A 17041-nucleotide genomic window follows, 5' to 3' on the forward strand; every position below is an offset into this window, starting at 1 on the left:
ATCCTTCTGCCTTCCAGAGTGACATCATATTCCAGGATCTGGAGAAACTGAAGTCTCGGCCAGCTCACCTGGGGGTTTTTCTACGTTACATCTTCTCTCAGGCAGACCCCAGTCCACTGGTAAGTCAGAAGCATCCGTCTTGATTGAGGGCCTGCTGGTGCTGGGCAGAGAGGACCTCTAGCCTCTGTTTCTGCTCTCTGGCTGTTACAATTCAGATCCATGGGCACAGTCAGGCACTTCAGGGACAGAGACAAATAGCCAAGAAGATGAAACCTATGCAGAGGGGATTTTTCACTGTATGATGCAGCTAACTAACTACATCAGCTGCCTAGGGAGGAGCAAGAGAGCAAGGCCAGGAAAACTCATTCTTGATCAGTTCAGGAAATCGTCTTGGAGAAGTTGCTCTTCCTAGAGGTTTTTAATTGAAGGTAGATACAGACCAACTAGGGAGTTGAGAGAGTGGCCCTGTGAGAAAACTTGCAGATGGCAAGGCTTAAAGGGTGTTCCGTGTGAAGGTGATGACAAGAAGGAATGTGAGGGGATGGAGAACAAAGTACCGGGGACAGTATTCAGAGCCAGCAGGCTTCCCAGTTTCCTCATTCTGCTCAGCTGCTTAGAAAGGAAGGGGAGATGGAGGAGAGGGGTTGCGGTTGTATCCTTCAGAATAAACTTCTCACCTGGGGCATGGGCTGCTGTTTTGTCTTTCTGGGGACACCATCAGAAGCCAGAATGAACAACCATCCACAGGTATTGATTGAACACCTGTGTGCAAGTCCAAGGGCCAGAAGCATTCCTGAATAAAGACAGGGCACACCACAAAGAGAAATAAAACATGAATCCTTAAGAAACAAGACATAAACCAGCACAGAGACACAAGTGAAATACCATGTGTGGAGAGGATACAGAGTTGAGGAGTGATCAGTGTTGAAGATGTGCCTGTGGGAAAGGGGGTGGGGATTATTTTGCCACAGGTTTCTGAAATAGTTTGACCCTGGCTTTCTCAACCTCAGCACTGTTTTGAACTGGAGAATTCTTTGTTGTGGTAGACTGTTCTGTGCCTTTGGGGAAATATGGCTGCATCACTGGGCTATACCCACTAGATGCCAGTAGCACCACACTTGCCCAGTTGTTGTGACAACTAAAAATGTCTCCAGATAAGGCCAAATGTCCCCTAGGGGGCAGAATCATTGTTGGGGGAGAACCACTCCTCCAACCCGGTTATCTCTCCTTCTAGCTTTTTTACCTGTGTGCAGAAGTTTATCAGCAGACAAGCCCCAAGGATTCCCGAAACCTGGGGAAAGACATCTGGAATATTTTCCTGGAGAAAAATGCGGTAAGGCAGTCATAGATTGGATTATAATTTTATTATATTCTTTGAACTACTCAGAGGCAGGGAAAATTAAGCAAAACATTCAGGCCACACGGACACAGGTTCTTAAAGAGAAATCTAGGCTGAGAGATTAATATCCCTGGATTCTGTTCCTAGTGCTACTCTCAAAAAATCTCGCAGTACCTCTTTTGTTGCACATATAGAATACACATTGCCTCTCCCTGGAATGTTTAGAGGAAAAGATTGTACCAAATTCTCCCTGATTCAGTGCCCTGGTTCCCCACAACCCTCCCTGCTTTGCCCATCCCTAGGCTGAAGAAACAGAGGTCTAGAGACATCAGATGGTCTAGATCAGTGAGGCAAGAGGTTTCTGAAGCTCAGTCTGAGTTGCTATTACTGCCCAAAGGCAGGAGTCAGAGGTGGGAGGCCCCAGAGTGTCTGGGGTAGACAGCACCCTGTGCATTGGGACAGAGTTCCCAGGGGTGTGTCAGGGATCCCGCTGGCCAGAGCATCTCTGCCTGCAGAGGGCAACTGCTATCCCAGACTTTCTAATCTGGTCAACTAGACTAATTCCAAGGTGACTTTATTCTTTTGGCAGTAAGCTAGTAGGGTTAATGAGGTTGGAGAAAATTGGTTTTTCTTAAAAGTTTTATATTTGCCCTCTTAAATGGGTCTTGAGTAGGGAGGTTAGAGCTGCCAGTTGTTCTCTGTTGGTTGTTATGGAACCTCTCCAGTATCCAGGTGTCAGGGACTTGTGTAGCAAAAGCCAGAACACCATGCTAACTGCAAGGCTGGGTGACACAAGGCTAGCTTTCCCATGGGAGTGAGGGGGAGGGAAAGTCCACCAAATAGCCCAATAAAGGCTTTTCCCTTGCTGCTAAGTCAGCACGGGTCCACTTTTTGGACAACATGCCATTCCATGCACTCTCATGGCCTGGAAATAAGAGTGAAAAAACTGCCTGTGCCGCCCTCAGAATATTGTACCAGCTTGCTGTGTAGCCTCAGACTCCATTTCCCAGAAACCCTAGCCTAGAATTCAGGTGTGCAGTTGGGGAGTAATGAGAAGAATGGTAGGGCAGATGTAGGCAGAAAGGCAAGAAGTTCATATGGGCAAGCCCTCCTCGCCTGGCACACTGTTGATCTCCCTGGAGTGTGCAGACCTGACCACTTCTGCTCCACACTTCTGTTTTTTAGCCTCTGAGAGTCAAGATCCCTGAGATGTTACAGGCTGAAATTGGTAAGTTGGCTCATTGGTCGGTTAGTCTCTTCTTGGTGCCTTTCTTGTCCTGAGCTCTCAGGAGACTCCAGAGGACAGAAGGGACATAGTTCCTGTCCTTGGGCAACCATCCTCTAATAGAGGAAAAGACCCATGAGACGGTTGCTCCAGAACACTGCACAGTAGCTTATGGACAGGTGCATATGGGACAGACCCTGCCTGGGCACTCACTCTGCTGGGGAGGAGCTTGTCGTGGGAAGACATTGGACTTGGAGTTAGGAGACCTGGGTTCATGTCTGCCAGCCTTCTACATGATCTCTCTGGTTCTCCATTGGCTTATCTGTACAAAGAGGAATTCAGACTTGATCAGGGATTCCTCAGCCAGGCTGGTTATCAAGAATCCCTTGGGGAACTCAAAAAATACAGAAACTAGGGCCTCACTCCATCCTCCTTTCAGAGTTAGAATCTCCAGAGTGGTTTTTCTTGTTGGTTTTTTTTTTTTTTTTTTTTGAGGGGGGGTGCGGAGGGTGTTTTATTTTTGTTTTTGTAAGTTCCCTAATACTGACAGCAACGAGTCCAGAATGAGGACCAGGCAGGCTCGATGGTGCCCAGCTCCCTTCTCCTTCTAATCATCAGTGGAAAAATTAAGGGGAGGCAGTCTAAGGTGATGTCAGCCTGAGAAGCTAATCACTGGCAGTTTTTTAGAGGACAGGAATTGGAAGCTGCATGTAGAAAGAGATGATTTGTGGGCACGTGTGACGGGGAGGAGAGCCCAGGCATAGGGTGAACAGAGCTTGCTCGAAAGCAGAGTGAGAGTAAAGCGCAACTCTCAGGGACTTAGCCTCGCCTGGGTGGAGCTAGATGCGGGGACTAGAGGAGAGACATCTTTCAGTTTCTACTGGGGAGCTCAGGTTTCGTGGAATGTGAAGTGCTTGCCTCTTTTAGCCTTGAGCTGCTTCTGGAGCAGTAGAGGGGAACAAGCCTCTCAGAGATCTGCACTTGGATGTCAGAGGATGGTACTTAGACCCATCCAGTAAGAGGGGCTTTAATCCTTCTCTTAATGGAGCACAGAACATCCAGAAAATATTTTTGTCCTTGCCTTGTACTTTGGATATCAGGATTCCAGTCCTGAATTCAGGAAAGACCTGAGAGGTCCAGGCCTTCTCTCCCTTTAGGCTAACAGGGCAGAAAGCCAGCCCTTCCTCCCAGTGTCTCAGGGAGTTGAAATGCCTTGAGATGCTCAGCAGAAGTGATCTCTCCCCACCCCCAGTACCCTACCCACTCTGCTTTCTCTGGTCTCCCACTACAGACTCGCGCCTGCGGAACAGCGAGGATGCCCGTGGTGTTCTCTGTGAAGCTCAAGAGGCAGCCATGCCTGAGATCCAAGAGCAGATCCACGACTACAGGTTGGCCCAGGAGCTGCCCTCCCACCACTCTCCTTGCACCTCTGCCTCTTGTCCTTGGCTCCTTCCCTCTGGGACGTGCACATATCTCTTGTTATATGTTTGTCTCGTTCTTTCTGGGTATCCATCTGTTGAGTATTTGTGTATATTTCTTTCTTTCCCTGTGTTTATCTGGCTTAGAACGAAGCGCACTCTGGGGCTGGGCAGCCTGTATGGTGAAAATGACCTGCTGGACCTGGATGGGGACCCTCTCCGAGAGCGCCAAGTGGCTGAGAAGCAGCTGGCTGCCCTTGGAGATATTTTGTGAGTCTTTCAGCTTCCTCCCACCCCACTGAACGTCCCAAGCAGGTTGACATATTTTGTGGGTCTGTTCTTTCAATCTCTCCCCCTCTTCCACTTCTTGCCTGATTCTCCTGCCCCTGAAAGATGGGGAGTCGTGCCCTCCTGCTGCATTGGTCAGGCTGAGGGCTGCAGGTGTTCAAGGGCGTGGCAGAGCCTGCAGCTCCTGATAGTCATTTGGTGGTTATGACAGACCATGGGCCCCAGGAATGTGGTAAGCTTTCTGCTTTCCCCTGCTGGCCCGCTTCCTGACCTCTCTCCCTTCCTGCCTCTAAGATCTTATCTGTCACAGAGAGTGAGGCCAGTGCTGTGTGTGCCCAGTGGATAAAGTTCCTTCAGGAGGCAGCTAGAACTGGCTTAGGGGAAATTGAAACGTCTTTTACTAATCCACATCGGAAAACTGAACTAGCGCAACATATTAAGGCGCTTCTGGCAGAGCTGCTTTTGTTACGTTTTTCTAACGCCATTTTCGAAAGTGTCGTAGGCACCTGTGATGAAAGCCCCAGTATCACAGACTTTGTGGGGACACTTCAGGCTTAGAAGTAATTTTTTTCCCTTATACTGCTTCTTACTAAGTAGCTATGTGACCTTGGTTAAGCCATTCCATACAAGTCAGATCCATAGGCACAGCCGGGCACTTCAAGGACAGGGTAAAAATAGCAAAGAAGATGAAACCTATGCAGTCTCTGCTAAGGCTGATATTTCAACTCAGCAAATATTTATGGAGTTCCTGCTATGTACCAAATACTTGTGCATCAAACGTACTTCTCTCCTTTTCCCCCACTAACCCTCCTTTCATCTAGGAAAAAGTTACCCTCCTCCTAGCCTCTAACCAGGTGACCAGCCTCTGTCTTTGCAGTCTGAGTCATCTGTTTTTTCTTTCATTCCAGGTCCAAGTATGAGGAAGATAGGAGGTAAGCAAGTCTATGATGTGCATTTGCAGCTTTCAAGGTGGAAGGAGTGGGGATGAGCTACTATGCTTTCCATTTCTGACAATCACAGGGGAGTCCCTCATGTTGTACAACCACGTAGGACTGTGGTTCCTGCAAGTCTAGCTCTCAGGTGTCTATGTGACCATAACATAGGGTTCATGAGGCCCACGCCCCTGATGCTTAGGGATCACCCCTGGGGATGTGGATCTGTTCCTCAGTGGGAAGACGCCAAGCTGCCATTGCTCCTCACAGTGCCATGCCTGGCTACAGCTTCTCTACCCAGATGAGCCCTTTGTCTCCCTTCTCACTTCTTTCCCTTAAACTACCTAAAGTAGTGACAGTAATTGTGGAATCAGCCTGTTAGTGGCATCTGCAGAGGGGAGCTGGTGTGCAGCACAGTTCCTTTCTTGGCACATATTAGAATTTTTTTTTTTTTTTTTTGCAGCCTATATATTTATCTCATTGTTTTTCATTAGCCAAGATTAAAATGAGTCTGCATTCCCTGAGCATACACACTAATAAGGGAGAGAAAATAGGGTGAGGAGTCTGTTTTACAGGGAAATACAGACAGAGCTAAAGCCTTGCTGCATTGAATGCAGAGTGGGTCATCATCCAGCAAATTGTGGCTACAAAGACATTTTTAAGCAGAAGTCTGGACATTTTCATTTGTGGCAGTTGGAAGCCACTTGACAGCTCCTTGTCCATCTCTTTTTCTCTGTACTGGGGTGGGAGGATGGTGAAGGCAATATACCTTGGCAGAGGCTGCTGGCATTTCTCCTTTCCCCTGGCCTCCCCACCCCTGCATATATGCCTGAGAGTATCAGCTGCAGACCTCAGCCGGTCTTCCACGTCTGCCTGTGTCTTGACCAGGCAGGAAATTATTTACTTACATTTTAGGGAATTGGCGTGTTCTTCCACTGACCATCATCTGCTCATAGGGAAGAGTTCTGCTAAGGGAAAGAGTAAGACTTCTCCTGGGAGAAGTCTTATTCTTGGTTACCTGTGGGCTCACTGTGTGGAGAAGGTCATAGTCCAACTTTTGGCCAGCTTCTGCCTGCTGTCCCATTTAATTATTTTAGACTTTTCTTTGAATACTTTCACCTGTAACTACCCCTTCCCCACTCCACTGGGTGGTGGTGAAGAGATTGTTTGACACAGGGAAGATAACTTGAGCTCTCTGATTCAGGACACTGTTCCTCCTTTACAGCGCCCCCATGGACTTTGCCCTCAATACCTACATGAGCCATGCTGGGATCCGTCTTCGAGAGGCACGACCTTCCAACACAGCTGAAAAGGCCCAGTCTGCTCCTGACAAGGACAAGTGGCTACCCTTCTTCCCTAAGACCAAGAAGGTGAGGGCCAGGCATGGTGGCTCATGCCTGTAATCCTAGTACTTTGGGATGCCAAAGCGGATGATTGCCTGAGCTCAGGAGTTCGAGACCAGCCTGGGCAACGTGGTGAAACCCCATCTCTACTAAAATACAAAAATTAGTCCGGCGTAGTGGTGCATGCCTTAACCCCAGCTGCTCGGGAGGCTGAGGCACGAGTATTGCTTGAACCCAAGAATTGGAGGTTGCAGTGAGCCAAGATCATACCACTGCACTCCAGCCTAGGCAATAGAGTGAGACTCTGTCTCAAAAAAAATAAGAAGGTAACAGCTGTCCTGGAAAATATCTCCTCTTGGTGCAGTTCTCTGTGCTGAGGTGGGTCAGGAAAGCCATTTTGCAGGTCTCTGGCTACATCCCTCCACCTGGATGTGGACTCAGTGAGAACCCCCAGACTAGAGCAGCTCTCAGTCCCTTCCAAACCCAGGTCAGAGGTGAATGCTTGTTAGGGTACCAGCAAGAGTCAACTCTCCAGTTACTTGCTGAGGGCCAGCCTTGGGGGACAATGGCAGAATTGATTAGCAGCCATGCCTGAGTATCAGGGCCTCCTCCAAACCCCAGTGTCTCCTGTCTCAGCAGAGCAGCAATTCCAAGAAAGAAAAGGATGCCTTGGAGGACAAGAAGCGAAACCCCATCCTCAAATACATTGGGAAGCCCAAAAGCTCTTCTCAAAGCAGTGAGTATTTGGGGAGCAACAGCCTTGGGCATTCCTTGGGCAGGGACCTCAGCCCTTTCATGTACCGGTATGTTGGCAGAGGGCCTTCCTGTGTTTCTGGGAACCGCAGACCCAAACTCAGACCACAGCCACTTTCTCTCCCCTTGCCAAATCCAGTGCAGGATCTCTGAGGTTCAGGTGAATATTTCTGAGCCAAGGAAACCGTACCGGTCCCTGGGTCTTAGTCTAGGAACCCAGAGCAGTTCTAGCTACCAAACGACCACGTGAGAAACACTTCCCCTCGGCAAGGATCGCCCTGTGGACAGTAAATACTCCCTTCACCTTCATCCAAGGGTCTATAATTGGTCCCAGCACACAGGACTGCAATAGTACAGATGCGGGAGGGGCATGGTTGAGTCACTATTGAGTAGAACTAGTCAGGTTGGGGGCAAGTTTGGGTCCCAGAGGTTCCCCTAATGCCATCAGTAACCCAAAACTCAACTGATCCTATCATTGATCTCTTCCCAGTGTGTGTCATTTGTCTAGAAATTGTTGCTGTCCCCTCCCAGTCAGTACCTTAAGCCCCCCAATATCAATGGGAATCTGTGAGGGGTAGTGGGGTGGGCCGGCTGCCCTTTCTGAAATTGCTGCATTACAGGAGAGGGAAAGGGATTCTTCTAGATCAGCCTTGGTTTTCACCGCTACCATTTCATTTTCTGGCTTGATGTAATTTTTATTTTGATTCTTAAAACATTGATTTGACTTTTCATGGTTTACTTTTGTTTTTGTTTGTTTTTCTTCTAGCATTTCATATTCCCTTGTCCCCTGTGGAAGGTAAAAGGACCATTTTCTTTGGGTTTGTCTTTGCATTAGCATTGAGTTTCCATCTCCCAAATCTTGTCTTTTCTGTTTCTTTCTCACCATCTCCCATCCTGTTCCTCCTCCCTCCCTTTCTTTCTTCTCTCCATTTCTCTTATGTGTTGCTCATTGTTGCTAAAGCTGCTGTGTGCTGCAAACCCTGTGGGTGGTTGGGGAGGGCACCACCCTCATGCCAGGTACGAGACCTTGTCTCCTAACCCAGAGTTCCAGGGGGCAGAGCTCCTACTCCCGCAGGGACAGCGCCTTCTGGTAGTTCTGGCCAAGACTAGACTTCTGGTTCCTCTGGCGGTTTTTCCACAGCCTGAGGCCTTTTCTCTATAATTCAGTCACATCTCCATGATGAGTTTCCAAAAATCCAGAGTTCTATATAAGTGAGGGGAACCCTCACACATTGAAGGGTCTTGCAGTGAAGCAGAAGTGCCTCAGATTTTTTTTTTTTTTTTTGGAGACACAGTTTCACTCTGTCGCCCAGGCTGGAATGCAGTGGCGTGATCTTGCCTCACTGCAAACTCCGCCTCCCAGGTTCAAGGGATTCTCGTGCCTCAGCCTCCCGAGTAGCTGGGACTACAGGCATGTGCCACTATACCCAGTTAATTTTTGTATTTTTAGTAGAGATGGGGTTTCAGCATATTGGCCAGGCTGGTCTCAAACTCCTGACCTCAGGTGATCTGCCCGCCTTGGCCTCCGAGAGTGCTGGGATTATAGGCATGAGCCACCGCACCCAGTCAGTGCCTCAGATTTTTGTTTTCAGTTAAAATAATAAAAATATCATTTTCGAAGGTGATTTTTTTTTTAATGTAAAGTATGGGTCTCTAACAGTTTTTCTCTTGGGTATTTTTGTTCGTATCATCTACTTAAGCCCCTCAGTATAGCACCTCCATCTCTTTTGACGTTTAACTACCAGCACTGTATAACCACAGCAGTGAAAAAAGAATGACCCTAAATGTATTTTAGAGGACCTAGTATCTTCCAGAATCCGTATATTTAAAACATTAATGTTTAAATTATGGATTTAAACATGGATTACACATTAATCCATAAGAAGTTTAGAGCCTACAGTGAAATGTCACAGAATTGAGCAAGTTCATTTCCTGTTAATAAGGTCCATATGCATGCAATTGATTAACACTTTGTAGGTTCAACAATAAATATAGAGAGAGAGATAGTGAGATAGCAATGGGATGCAATCTGGAAACTATTCTGTTAGTGTAATTTATTTTACATAAAAGTGAAAATTAAAAATATTATCTTCAAAATTAATTTAAAAGTTACTAAACTGCTAGACCGTATGCCATTTTAAGCAATAAAAATAAGGAATTAATGAAAAAAAAAGTTTATAAAACAAGGGGAAATAAAGAATGGCATTGAAATCCAGTCCTCAGTTTTTTTGGTTGGTTTTTTTTTTTTTTTTTTTTTTTTTTTTTTTGAGACAGGGTTTTACCCTGTCACCCAGGCTGGAGTGCAGTGGTCTAGTCATAGCTTACTACAGCCTTGAACTCCTGGCTCAAACAGTGCTCCCACCTCAGACTTCCAAGTAGCTGGGGCCCCAGACGTACATCACCACACCTGGGTAATTTATTTTTTGTAGAGAGAGGGTCTCACTGTATTGCCCAGTCTGGTCTCAAACTCCTGGGCTCAAGCGATCCTCCTGCCTTGGCCTCTGAAAATGCTGAGATTATAAGCGTGAGGCACTGTGTGCCTAGCCACTTTGCTCTTTTTAAAAATCCATTTCCTTCTACCTGTTTTTCCCCTGTTACTCTGGGTCATTCGGTTATACCAGCTCTCAGGGCTACGCCTGTATTTTACCACAGCTAAGGTGTAACTCTATCTAGAACATAATTGAGCATTTTCCAAGTGGCCCATGGGAAAGGGAAGAGTGGACTCAGCCTGCTGGCTTTCAGTTATAGGATGTTCCCAGGCTCCCACATCATCACCCAGCCAGGGCGGCTCAGGGCTGCAGCTGTACAGCTGACCCTGGCATCTGCATGGCTTCAAGACCCAGATGCACATTCAGGCTGGGACAGGCAGATCTGCTCTTAATCTCCAAAGTGAGAGTGATGGTAATAGCCCCTACTCCTGTAATGTGCACCCACAGCCACTTGCACAGTTTTAGAAAAATATTCCCAAGCCACTTGCCTAAAGGCTGTGGAATTGTAAACTTTGAAGACAGCAGCTAAATTTTTTTCTGTTCTCTCTGACTTATAAGTTTTCTTATGGAAGTCAGATTTTGAGACAGATTTGTAAGTTTGTATATGTAGATGTCAGAATCTCTGAAGTAGGATCAGGGCCCAGACCCTGGGCTGTTGATATTGCCTCCCCATTACCCCTTGTCCTTTCCACTGGTCTCAGGCAGCCAGCATTCCTAGCCCACCCCTGTTCTAATATCGCTGGGCTCAGAACTGAGCTAGTTGACTTGAAGGTGAACCCTTTATCTCTCTTCCCTCCTGCTGAGAGCCACGGAACTCTGGATCTGAGTTCCCCAGGGGCTGTAGTTGGCATTACCTGTGCCTTTTCACTCCCCATCTGCCCTCTCTGTTTGTCTGAACAAGAACAGCTCTCTTGTGTCTTAGCTTTGAAAGGGGGCTGGAATTTCAATGCCAGTGAAGTCTCTCCTCTGTTCCTCCTAGGTCATCTCTTACAGTACTAAAGAGTCTGATTCTGTAGTGATGGAGGCCAGAGAAGGGCAGAAAGGACAGGAAGGAGAGGCAGAGAAAAACGAAAAATTCATGTAAATTTGAGAAATGCCTAATATATTTTGGCAACATGGGCAAATTACATGTAGATGTGCTTTGGTATTCCTGGCTACTGATCATGACTTTCAAGCAGAAGAATGTGAGGGCCAAAAGAACGCTTATGGAAAATATACTTCCAAACCCTCTCATTTTGTGCACGAGGGAAGAATAAACCCAGAAAGATAGTGTGACTTCCCAGGGCCACAAAACGTATTCATAGAAGAGCCAGGACCAGAACACATCTCCTGACTCTTGGTCCAGTGCTGTTCTCATCCACGCTTGCTCATTGCTCTGTCTTCGGAGATCTGGGGAAGTCTGGGCCTGAGAAGCCGTCCCTGAACAGCAAGCCTAATGTCCTTCATTTTCTTTTTGCTTCTAGTCAAACCAGGCAATGTGAGGAACATCATTCAGCACTTTGAGAACAACCAGCAGTATGACGCCCCAGAACCTGGGACACAGCGACTCTCAACTGGAAGTTTTCCTGAGGACCTGCTGGAGAGTGACAGGTAGCAGTGGCTGGATGGGACTCACTAGCTGCTTGAAGAGTGGGGCATGGGCAGGGCTGATGCTGGGGTTTAATTCCAGCTACTTTACCCCCCTCCACTAGCTTCTAAGGCTCCATCTACAGAACTTCCTCCCCACCCCCAGTATCTTCAGGAGACACATTGTGTGCTGGTGAAAAAGCCAGTGGAAGAGCAAACAAATCCCTGACTTCCATCCCAAGAACTACACACTTTTCAAATTCCCTTTGGATTTATCACCTGACTACTCAGTAGCCTTCATCCAAGATCGAGCTAGATGATATAAAGAGGCCAATCAGGAAACCCTAAGTGACAAGGATAAGGAAGACTATAGTGGGCGCAAGAGGGGTCCTGGGGAAAAAAGACCCAGGCAGGCAAAAGGAAGTCGTTTCGTGTCTGTATGTGAAGAAGAGAGCCAGAGATGAGGTTCTGCTGGGTACTTTAAAGACAAGTGATGTAACTCTAGGCATCAGATGTCCACCTCAGCAAAGAGAGGCAAAGTGGATTGATTACAAATGAACTGCTTTTCCCTTTTCAAGAAGAAAAAAGGGAATTGAGACTGGCATCTCTCATATTCTTCTTTGGTCAGGTTCTCACTAGAGTCCTCATCTGGTATGAAAACATGTTCTTGGACTTAGTTGCTCTTGATCGTGACATGGCAGCAGTCAAGTCATGTCTAAAACTCTATAGCCAGCACTTCAAATCACATGCCTGTAGTCACAAGTATTCCTGCCACCCTTAAAGGTGACTTAAACAGGTATAGTAATGTGGTCTTGTGCAGGGGGAAAGAATTCTTGCGGACACTCAAGCCTCAGAGCATTGAGCTGGAGTACAGGCAGGCATGAAAGCAAGTCAGTGTGAAGCAGTGTGGATATTCAAGCCATTTTGCCTTTGCTTGTTTGTTTGGGGGATTTTTTTTTTTTTTTAAGAGACAGGGTCTTGCTCTGTCACCCAGGCTGGAGTACAGTGGTACAATCATAGCTCACTGCAGCCTCAACCTCCTGGGTTCAAGAGATCTCCCACCTCAGCCTCCTGAGTAACTAGGGGTACAGGCATGCACCACTGCACCTGGCTAATTTATTTTTATTTTTATTTTTTTTGAGACAGTCTCACTATGTTGCCCAGCTTGGTCTGGAACTCCCAACCACAGCAATCTTCCTCCTCAGCCTCCCAAAGTGCTCGGATCATAGGCATGAGCCACTGCCCCTGGCCTATTTTGCCTTTGAAATAACTAATTGTCAAACCATAAGCCAAGCTTTCCTGCTTGAATGCAGGTTACTCCTTTCTGTTTATATGAAGCCTTTTTTCAGCTTAACACGTGTCAAAAGATTTTGCTGCCATGAGAATTGACAGATTTACAGGAGATAAAGGTTAGATTTGTACTGGGGGAAGGTTGAGTTCTAACATTAGTGGGTAAGTTAAATATGCACATCATGTGATTCCTGTGGTAGCAATGATGTAGATAAATCAAATATTTTAAGATTATAAGACATCAACATTTTGAGAAAATATTTGAGACCATTTACAAACTTGCATTCTTGGCATTGCTAGGTAAATTTGCCCTAAGACACTCACTAGGATCCTAAAGCTACTCTAAGCAGAAACCTTTGGATTTGATGATTATAAACTCATTGGCAATCTCAGAAGAAACAGTATTAGCAGTATGGTGGGTCAGAGATTGTTGTAGATACTCAACAGGTATAAGATGCCCCAGTTCTAGAAGGCAGTACCCTAGGAATTTGGGGGCAAAGCTAGATGATATGCCTCACTTCTCGGTGGGAGCATTACTTACTTCTGGGTGCGTGAAGGAAGGTGCTTAGCTCTGCAGCCCCAATAGCTCCACTGGGTTTTTATTGTACTGGTACAGTGACCCATTAGGACACTGAAAAGTGTTCTGAGTTAGTCTGGGTTGGGATTGTTCTAGCAGAATTCTGGGGGGTGAATTCAGTAAGGGATCAGTGGGCAGTACGTTTTCTAACCCTGCAGATGAAACCCTCAGGACCCTAGGAGATGAGCTCCATTTTGGATCATTCGGCGGTTTGGGCACCATGAATGGAAACCGAGACATTTAGCTCCTCGTTGCGGCAACCTGCTGTGCTATTAAGAGCTCTGCAGACATTTTCAGGCCTCCTGTGGTCCTAGAAGCAGAGCAGGATGTAGATTACTAATAATATCAGAAAAGCAGCCCAGCAGGGCCACAGCATGGAGGTGGGGGGATCATCCTGGGGCAGCTAGAGGTCAGAGGTGCCAGCTGTCTCAGGCTGATGCACGGCCGGACTCGACTGCAACACCCAGTCTTCAGCATCTCATCAAACCCCAGAGACACTCAGTAGCCAAGCATGGCAGGCCAAGGAGCGGGTCCTGCCTGTCAGTAAAAAGGCCCCTGTAAGCACAAGCCTGTCTGCTCCTGAGAGGAAACGGAATCTTAGGAACGGTACTGTTAAGATAAGAATGGAACTCGTCGCATCACAACTGGAGGGCTAGGAATCCAGCAGCAGATAGAACTTTCTGATAGGCCGTGTGGAAAATCCTAAAATGAGCTGTGAATGTAGCGACTCTACTGTCCTCTTAAGACCTCTTCAAAGAGGTCCGCCTCAAGCAGAGTTAAAGGCGGCAGCTGACCCACTCCAAAGCAGGGCAACATGGACTGGCCACTAGATGGCCCCATGGGCAGGGAGCTGGGACTTTGTGGTCCCTGATGAGGGACGATGATGTCTACCACCTTCTTGACAGGAGCATGGTGTCTCAGGCCTGTGGACACACTATAATTCGGATTCCTTTAGCCCCAGATTTAATCTTCCTGTTGGGATCCCTTCCTAATAACTCCAGAGGCAGATGACTCTGTCCATCCATCAGGCTAGGCTGAGGAGAGAGGAGTTTGTAGAGCAGCAAAAATGGTCTATCACTGAGAAGCTTCCACTGCCATCCAGGTGCTTTGGCCATGTTCAAGGGGAGAACCTGTGGCATGGAGGCATCCTCGAAATGGAGTCGCAGGTAAGAGCTGGCCAGGATGTAAGCATGGCCCACTGACTTCCCAAGTCCCAAAGTCTCTTGTCCCTTCCCCCAGTTCACGCTCAGAGATTCGCCTGGGCCGCTCTGAAAGCCTCAAGGGCCGGGAAGAGATGAAACGGTCTCGAAAGGCAGAGAACGTGCCCCGCTCTCGCAGTGATGTTGACATGGATGCTGCTGCGGAGGCTACTCGCCTGCACCAGTCAGCCTCGTCCTCTGCCTCCAGCCTCTCCACCAGGTAGGCAGGGCTACAGTGGCTGCACCCATGGCCATCTCGGGAGTGGGCGCAAGGATAGAGGGTTGCTGAGAGTTGACATTCCCTCCACAGGTCTCTTGAGAACCCAACCCCTCCCTTCACTCCCAAAATGGGCCGCAGGTAAGTGATGGGCACAGTGGTGCCTCTGTTTGGTGTCTGTGTGTCCCATCCACATCCAGCTGCTCCTCTCACCCGCAAGGGGCTGGTTGGGTGGGTGTCTCCTCTTCTGGGCCCGCTGGTTTCCCATGTGCATGGGGCAAGCAGGTCAGGCAGAAGAGGGAGGGCCAAACCCTCCATGTGAGTTCTTCCTCCTGAGTGAAGCTGAGCTGCCTGTTATCCCCCAGGAGCATTGAGTCCCCCAGTTTGGGGTTCTGCACGGATGCCCTCCTTCCCCACCTCCTAGAGGATGATCTGGGCCAGCTGTCTGACCTGGAACCAGAGCCAGATGCCCAAAATTGGCAGCATACAGTGGGCAAGGATGTGGTGGCTGGGCTAACCCAGAGGGAGATCGACCGGCAAGAGGTCATAAATGGTGAGAACATGCTCCACTGCCCCCAGCGCCACTCACACATGTGGGAATGGGTCCAGGATGCCTAAGACACAAGGGTGGGAAAGAGGTTAATAGGGTGGGGGGCCCCTGTCTGCTGGAGCAGGTCCATGTTGCCTGTTGCTATAGGTCCCCCTCAGTTCTGGCCCTTGGGGTAAGAGAAAAGTTGCTGTATGATCTGAAACCAGCACTTCAAGCTCCCCCAAAATTAGAGTGGTGTGGGAACCAGGCAGGGACTCTAGATACTTGCTGATCCATTTTCTCCCTGGCTTTCTACCCTTCTTGTCACAACCACCACTCAGAGCTGTTTGTGACTGAAGCTTCCCACCTGCGCACGCTCCGGGTCCTGGACCTGATCTTCTACCAGCGAATGAAGAAGGAGAACCTGATGCCCCGGGAGGAGCTGGCCCGGCTCTTCCCGAACCTGCCTGAACTCATAGAGATTCACAGTAAGGAGCCTGTGCCCCTCCAGACTCCTCCTCTGCCTCCCTTCAGCTTCCTGTTCCGCTTTGGCCCCACTGCCAGGAACTCCCTGAGCAGATAACCCCCTACCAATCCCTGGTGAGAAAAAGATCTGTGGACAGCCTGAAACCAGCACTGGAGTTCACCCTGAAAGTAAAATGGTTTCCAGACCCTTCCCATGGCACTGCTGTCAGAGATTCGTTTCTCTCTGTCAGAGAGGTTCTGGCGCTTGAGCTCAACCCCAGGCATTTCGAGTTGTTCTCTTCTCGCCCCAGATTCCTGGTGTGAAGCCATGAAGAAGCTCCGGGAGGAAGGCCCCATCATCAAAGAGATCAGTGACCTCATGCTGGCCCGGGTATGGCTCCAAACTTCTCCCTCTTGGCAAGGAGGAGACTGGGGGAGGCAGGGTCTCATTACCCAAGGCCAGGGAATTTGGCAAAGGAAGGGATAGGCAGGGGTCTGGTCCCAGGCAGGGGTGTGATGCCTGGCCCCATGTCCATTCTGCCTCTTCAGTTTGATGGCCCTGCCCGAGAGGAACTCCAGCAAGTGGCTGCACAGTTCTGTTCCTATCAGTCAATAGCCCTAGAGCTAATCAAGACCAAGCAACGCAAGGAGAGTCGATTCCAGCTCTTCATGCAGGTGCGTCCTTGGCCATGCCTTGGCCTTCCTTCATCTCCGTCAGGGTCACCAAGGATCTCCTGAACTTCTCTCCTCCTGGCCACATCCTCCCTCTCTACAGCAGCTCCCTCTGTCCTTCCGCATGAGCTCCTCAAAAGCACTGACTGACTCTAGACAAAGAGACCTTTGTTTGTGGAAAAGAATCCTGGATTAGCAGTCAGAGGCCTGGCTCACCCACCAGCACCTGTGTGCACTGAGGTGGATCTCAGTTTCCTTGTCTACGGAATGGCAGCAATATGCCTGCCCTTCTGTTTTGACCATATCCCTTTGGATTGGTGTCTCCCTGCCACCACAAACCCTTCACTACATCTTTAAGGAAGAAGCTTCTACTACTATTTCTGAGTGATCCACCTGGTGTTAGGACCTGTTTGTCATGTTCACCCATCTTGGCCCTGAGCCCATAAGCCAGCTCCCAACCACGCTGACATCTCCTCCCTTCTATGTCTCCTGCTGTCTAGGAGGCTGAGAGCCACCCTCAGTGCCGGCGGCTGCAGCTGAGAGACCTCATCATCTCTGAGATGCAGCGGCTCACCAAGTACCCGCTGCTGCTGGAGAGCATCATCAAGCACACAGAGGGTAGCGCCTGGGGAGGGGCTGGCGTCCAGACTGTACAAGAGGGTCTAGCTTTAGGTTGTCACTCTCCCTGGGATCCTGGGTATCTTTCACTACCCCCAAATTTCAGACATTGGAGTCAGGA

General features: G+C 48.6%; 1 protein-coding gene across 17 annotated transcripts in view; it reads left to right on the plus strand.

Moving 5' to 3' along the window:
• The window catches only part of LOC105498081 (Rho guanine nucleotide exchange factor 11), a 111376-nt gene that overhangs the window by 83342 nt on the left and 10993 nt on the right, over nucleotides 1–17041 (plus strand). For 9 of the 17 annotated variants that reach the window (XM_011769922.3, XM_011769916.2, XM_011769917.2 and 6 more), the window contains 17 exons: nucleotides 18–119; nucleotides 1235–1333; nucleotides 2525–2567; nucleotides 3856–3952; nucleotides 4130–4252; nucleotides 5179–5202; nucleotides 6428–6572; nucleotides 7182–7281; nucleotides 8065–8094; nucleotides 11251–11377; nucleotides 14460–14639; nucleotides 14730–14777; nucleotides 15002–15189; nucleotides 15507–15653; nucleotides 15942–16021; nucleotides 16180–16305; nucleotides 16803–16920. In XM_011769922.3, coding sequence (XP_011768224.2) covers nucleotides 18–119; nucleotides 1235–1333; nucleotides 2525–2567; nucleotides 3856–3952; nucleotides 4130–4252; nucleotides 5179–5202; nucleotides 6428–6572; nucleotides 7182–7281; nucleotides 8065–8094; nucleotides 11251–11377; nucleotides 14460–14639; nucleotides 14730–14777; nucleotides 15002–15189; nucleotides 15507–15653; nucleotides 15942–16021; nucleotides 16180–16305; nucleotides 16803–16920 — 1777 coding nt within the window. The remainder of the gene's footprint in view (nucleotides 1–17; nucleotides 120–1234; nucleotides 1334–2524; nucleotides 2568–3855; nucleotides 3953–4129; nucleotides 4253–5178; nucleotides 5203–6427; nucleotides 6573–7181; nucleotides 7282–8064; nucleotides 8095–11250; nucleotides 11378–14459; nucleotides 14640–14729; nucleotides 14778–15001; nucleotides 15190–15506; nucleotides 15654–15941; nucleotides 16022–16179; nucleotides 16306–16802; nucleotides 16921–17041) is intronic. The other 8 variants (XM_071083236.1, XM_011769920.2, XM_011769910.2 and 5 more) reach the window with 3 other exon arrangements.

Source organism: Macaca nemestrina, chromosome 1 (assembly GCF_043159975.1).
Source record: "Macaca nemestrina isolate mMacNem1 chromosome 1, mMacNem.hap1, whole genome shotgun sequence".
NCBI lineage: Eukaryota > Metazoa > Chordata > Mammalia > Primates > Cercopithecidae > Macaca > Macaca nemestrina.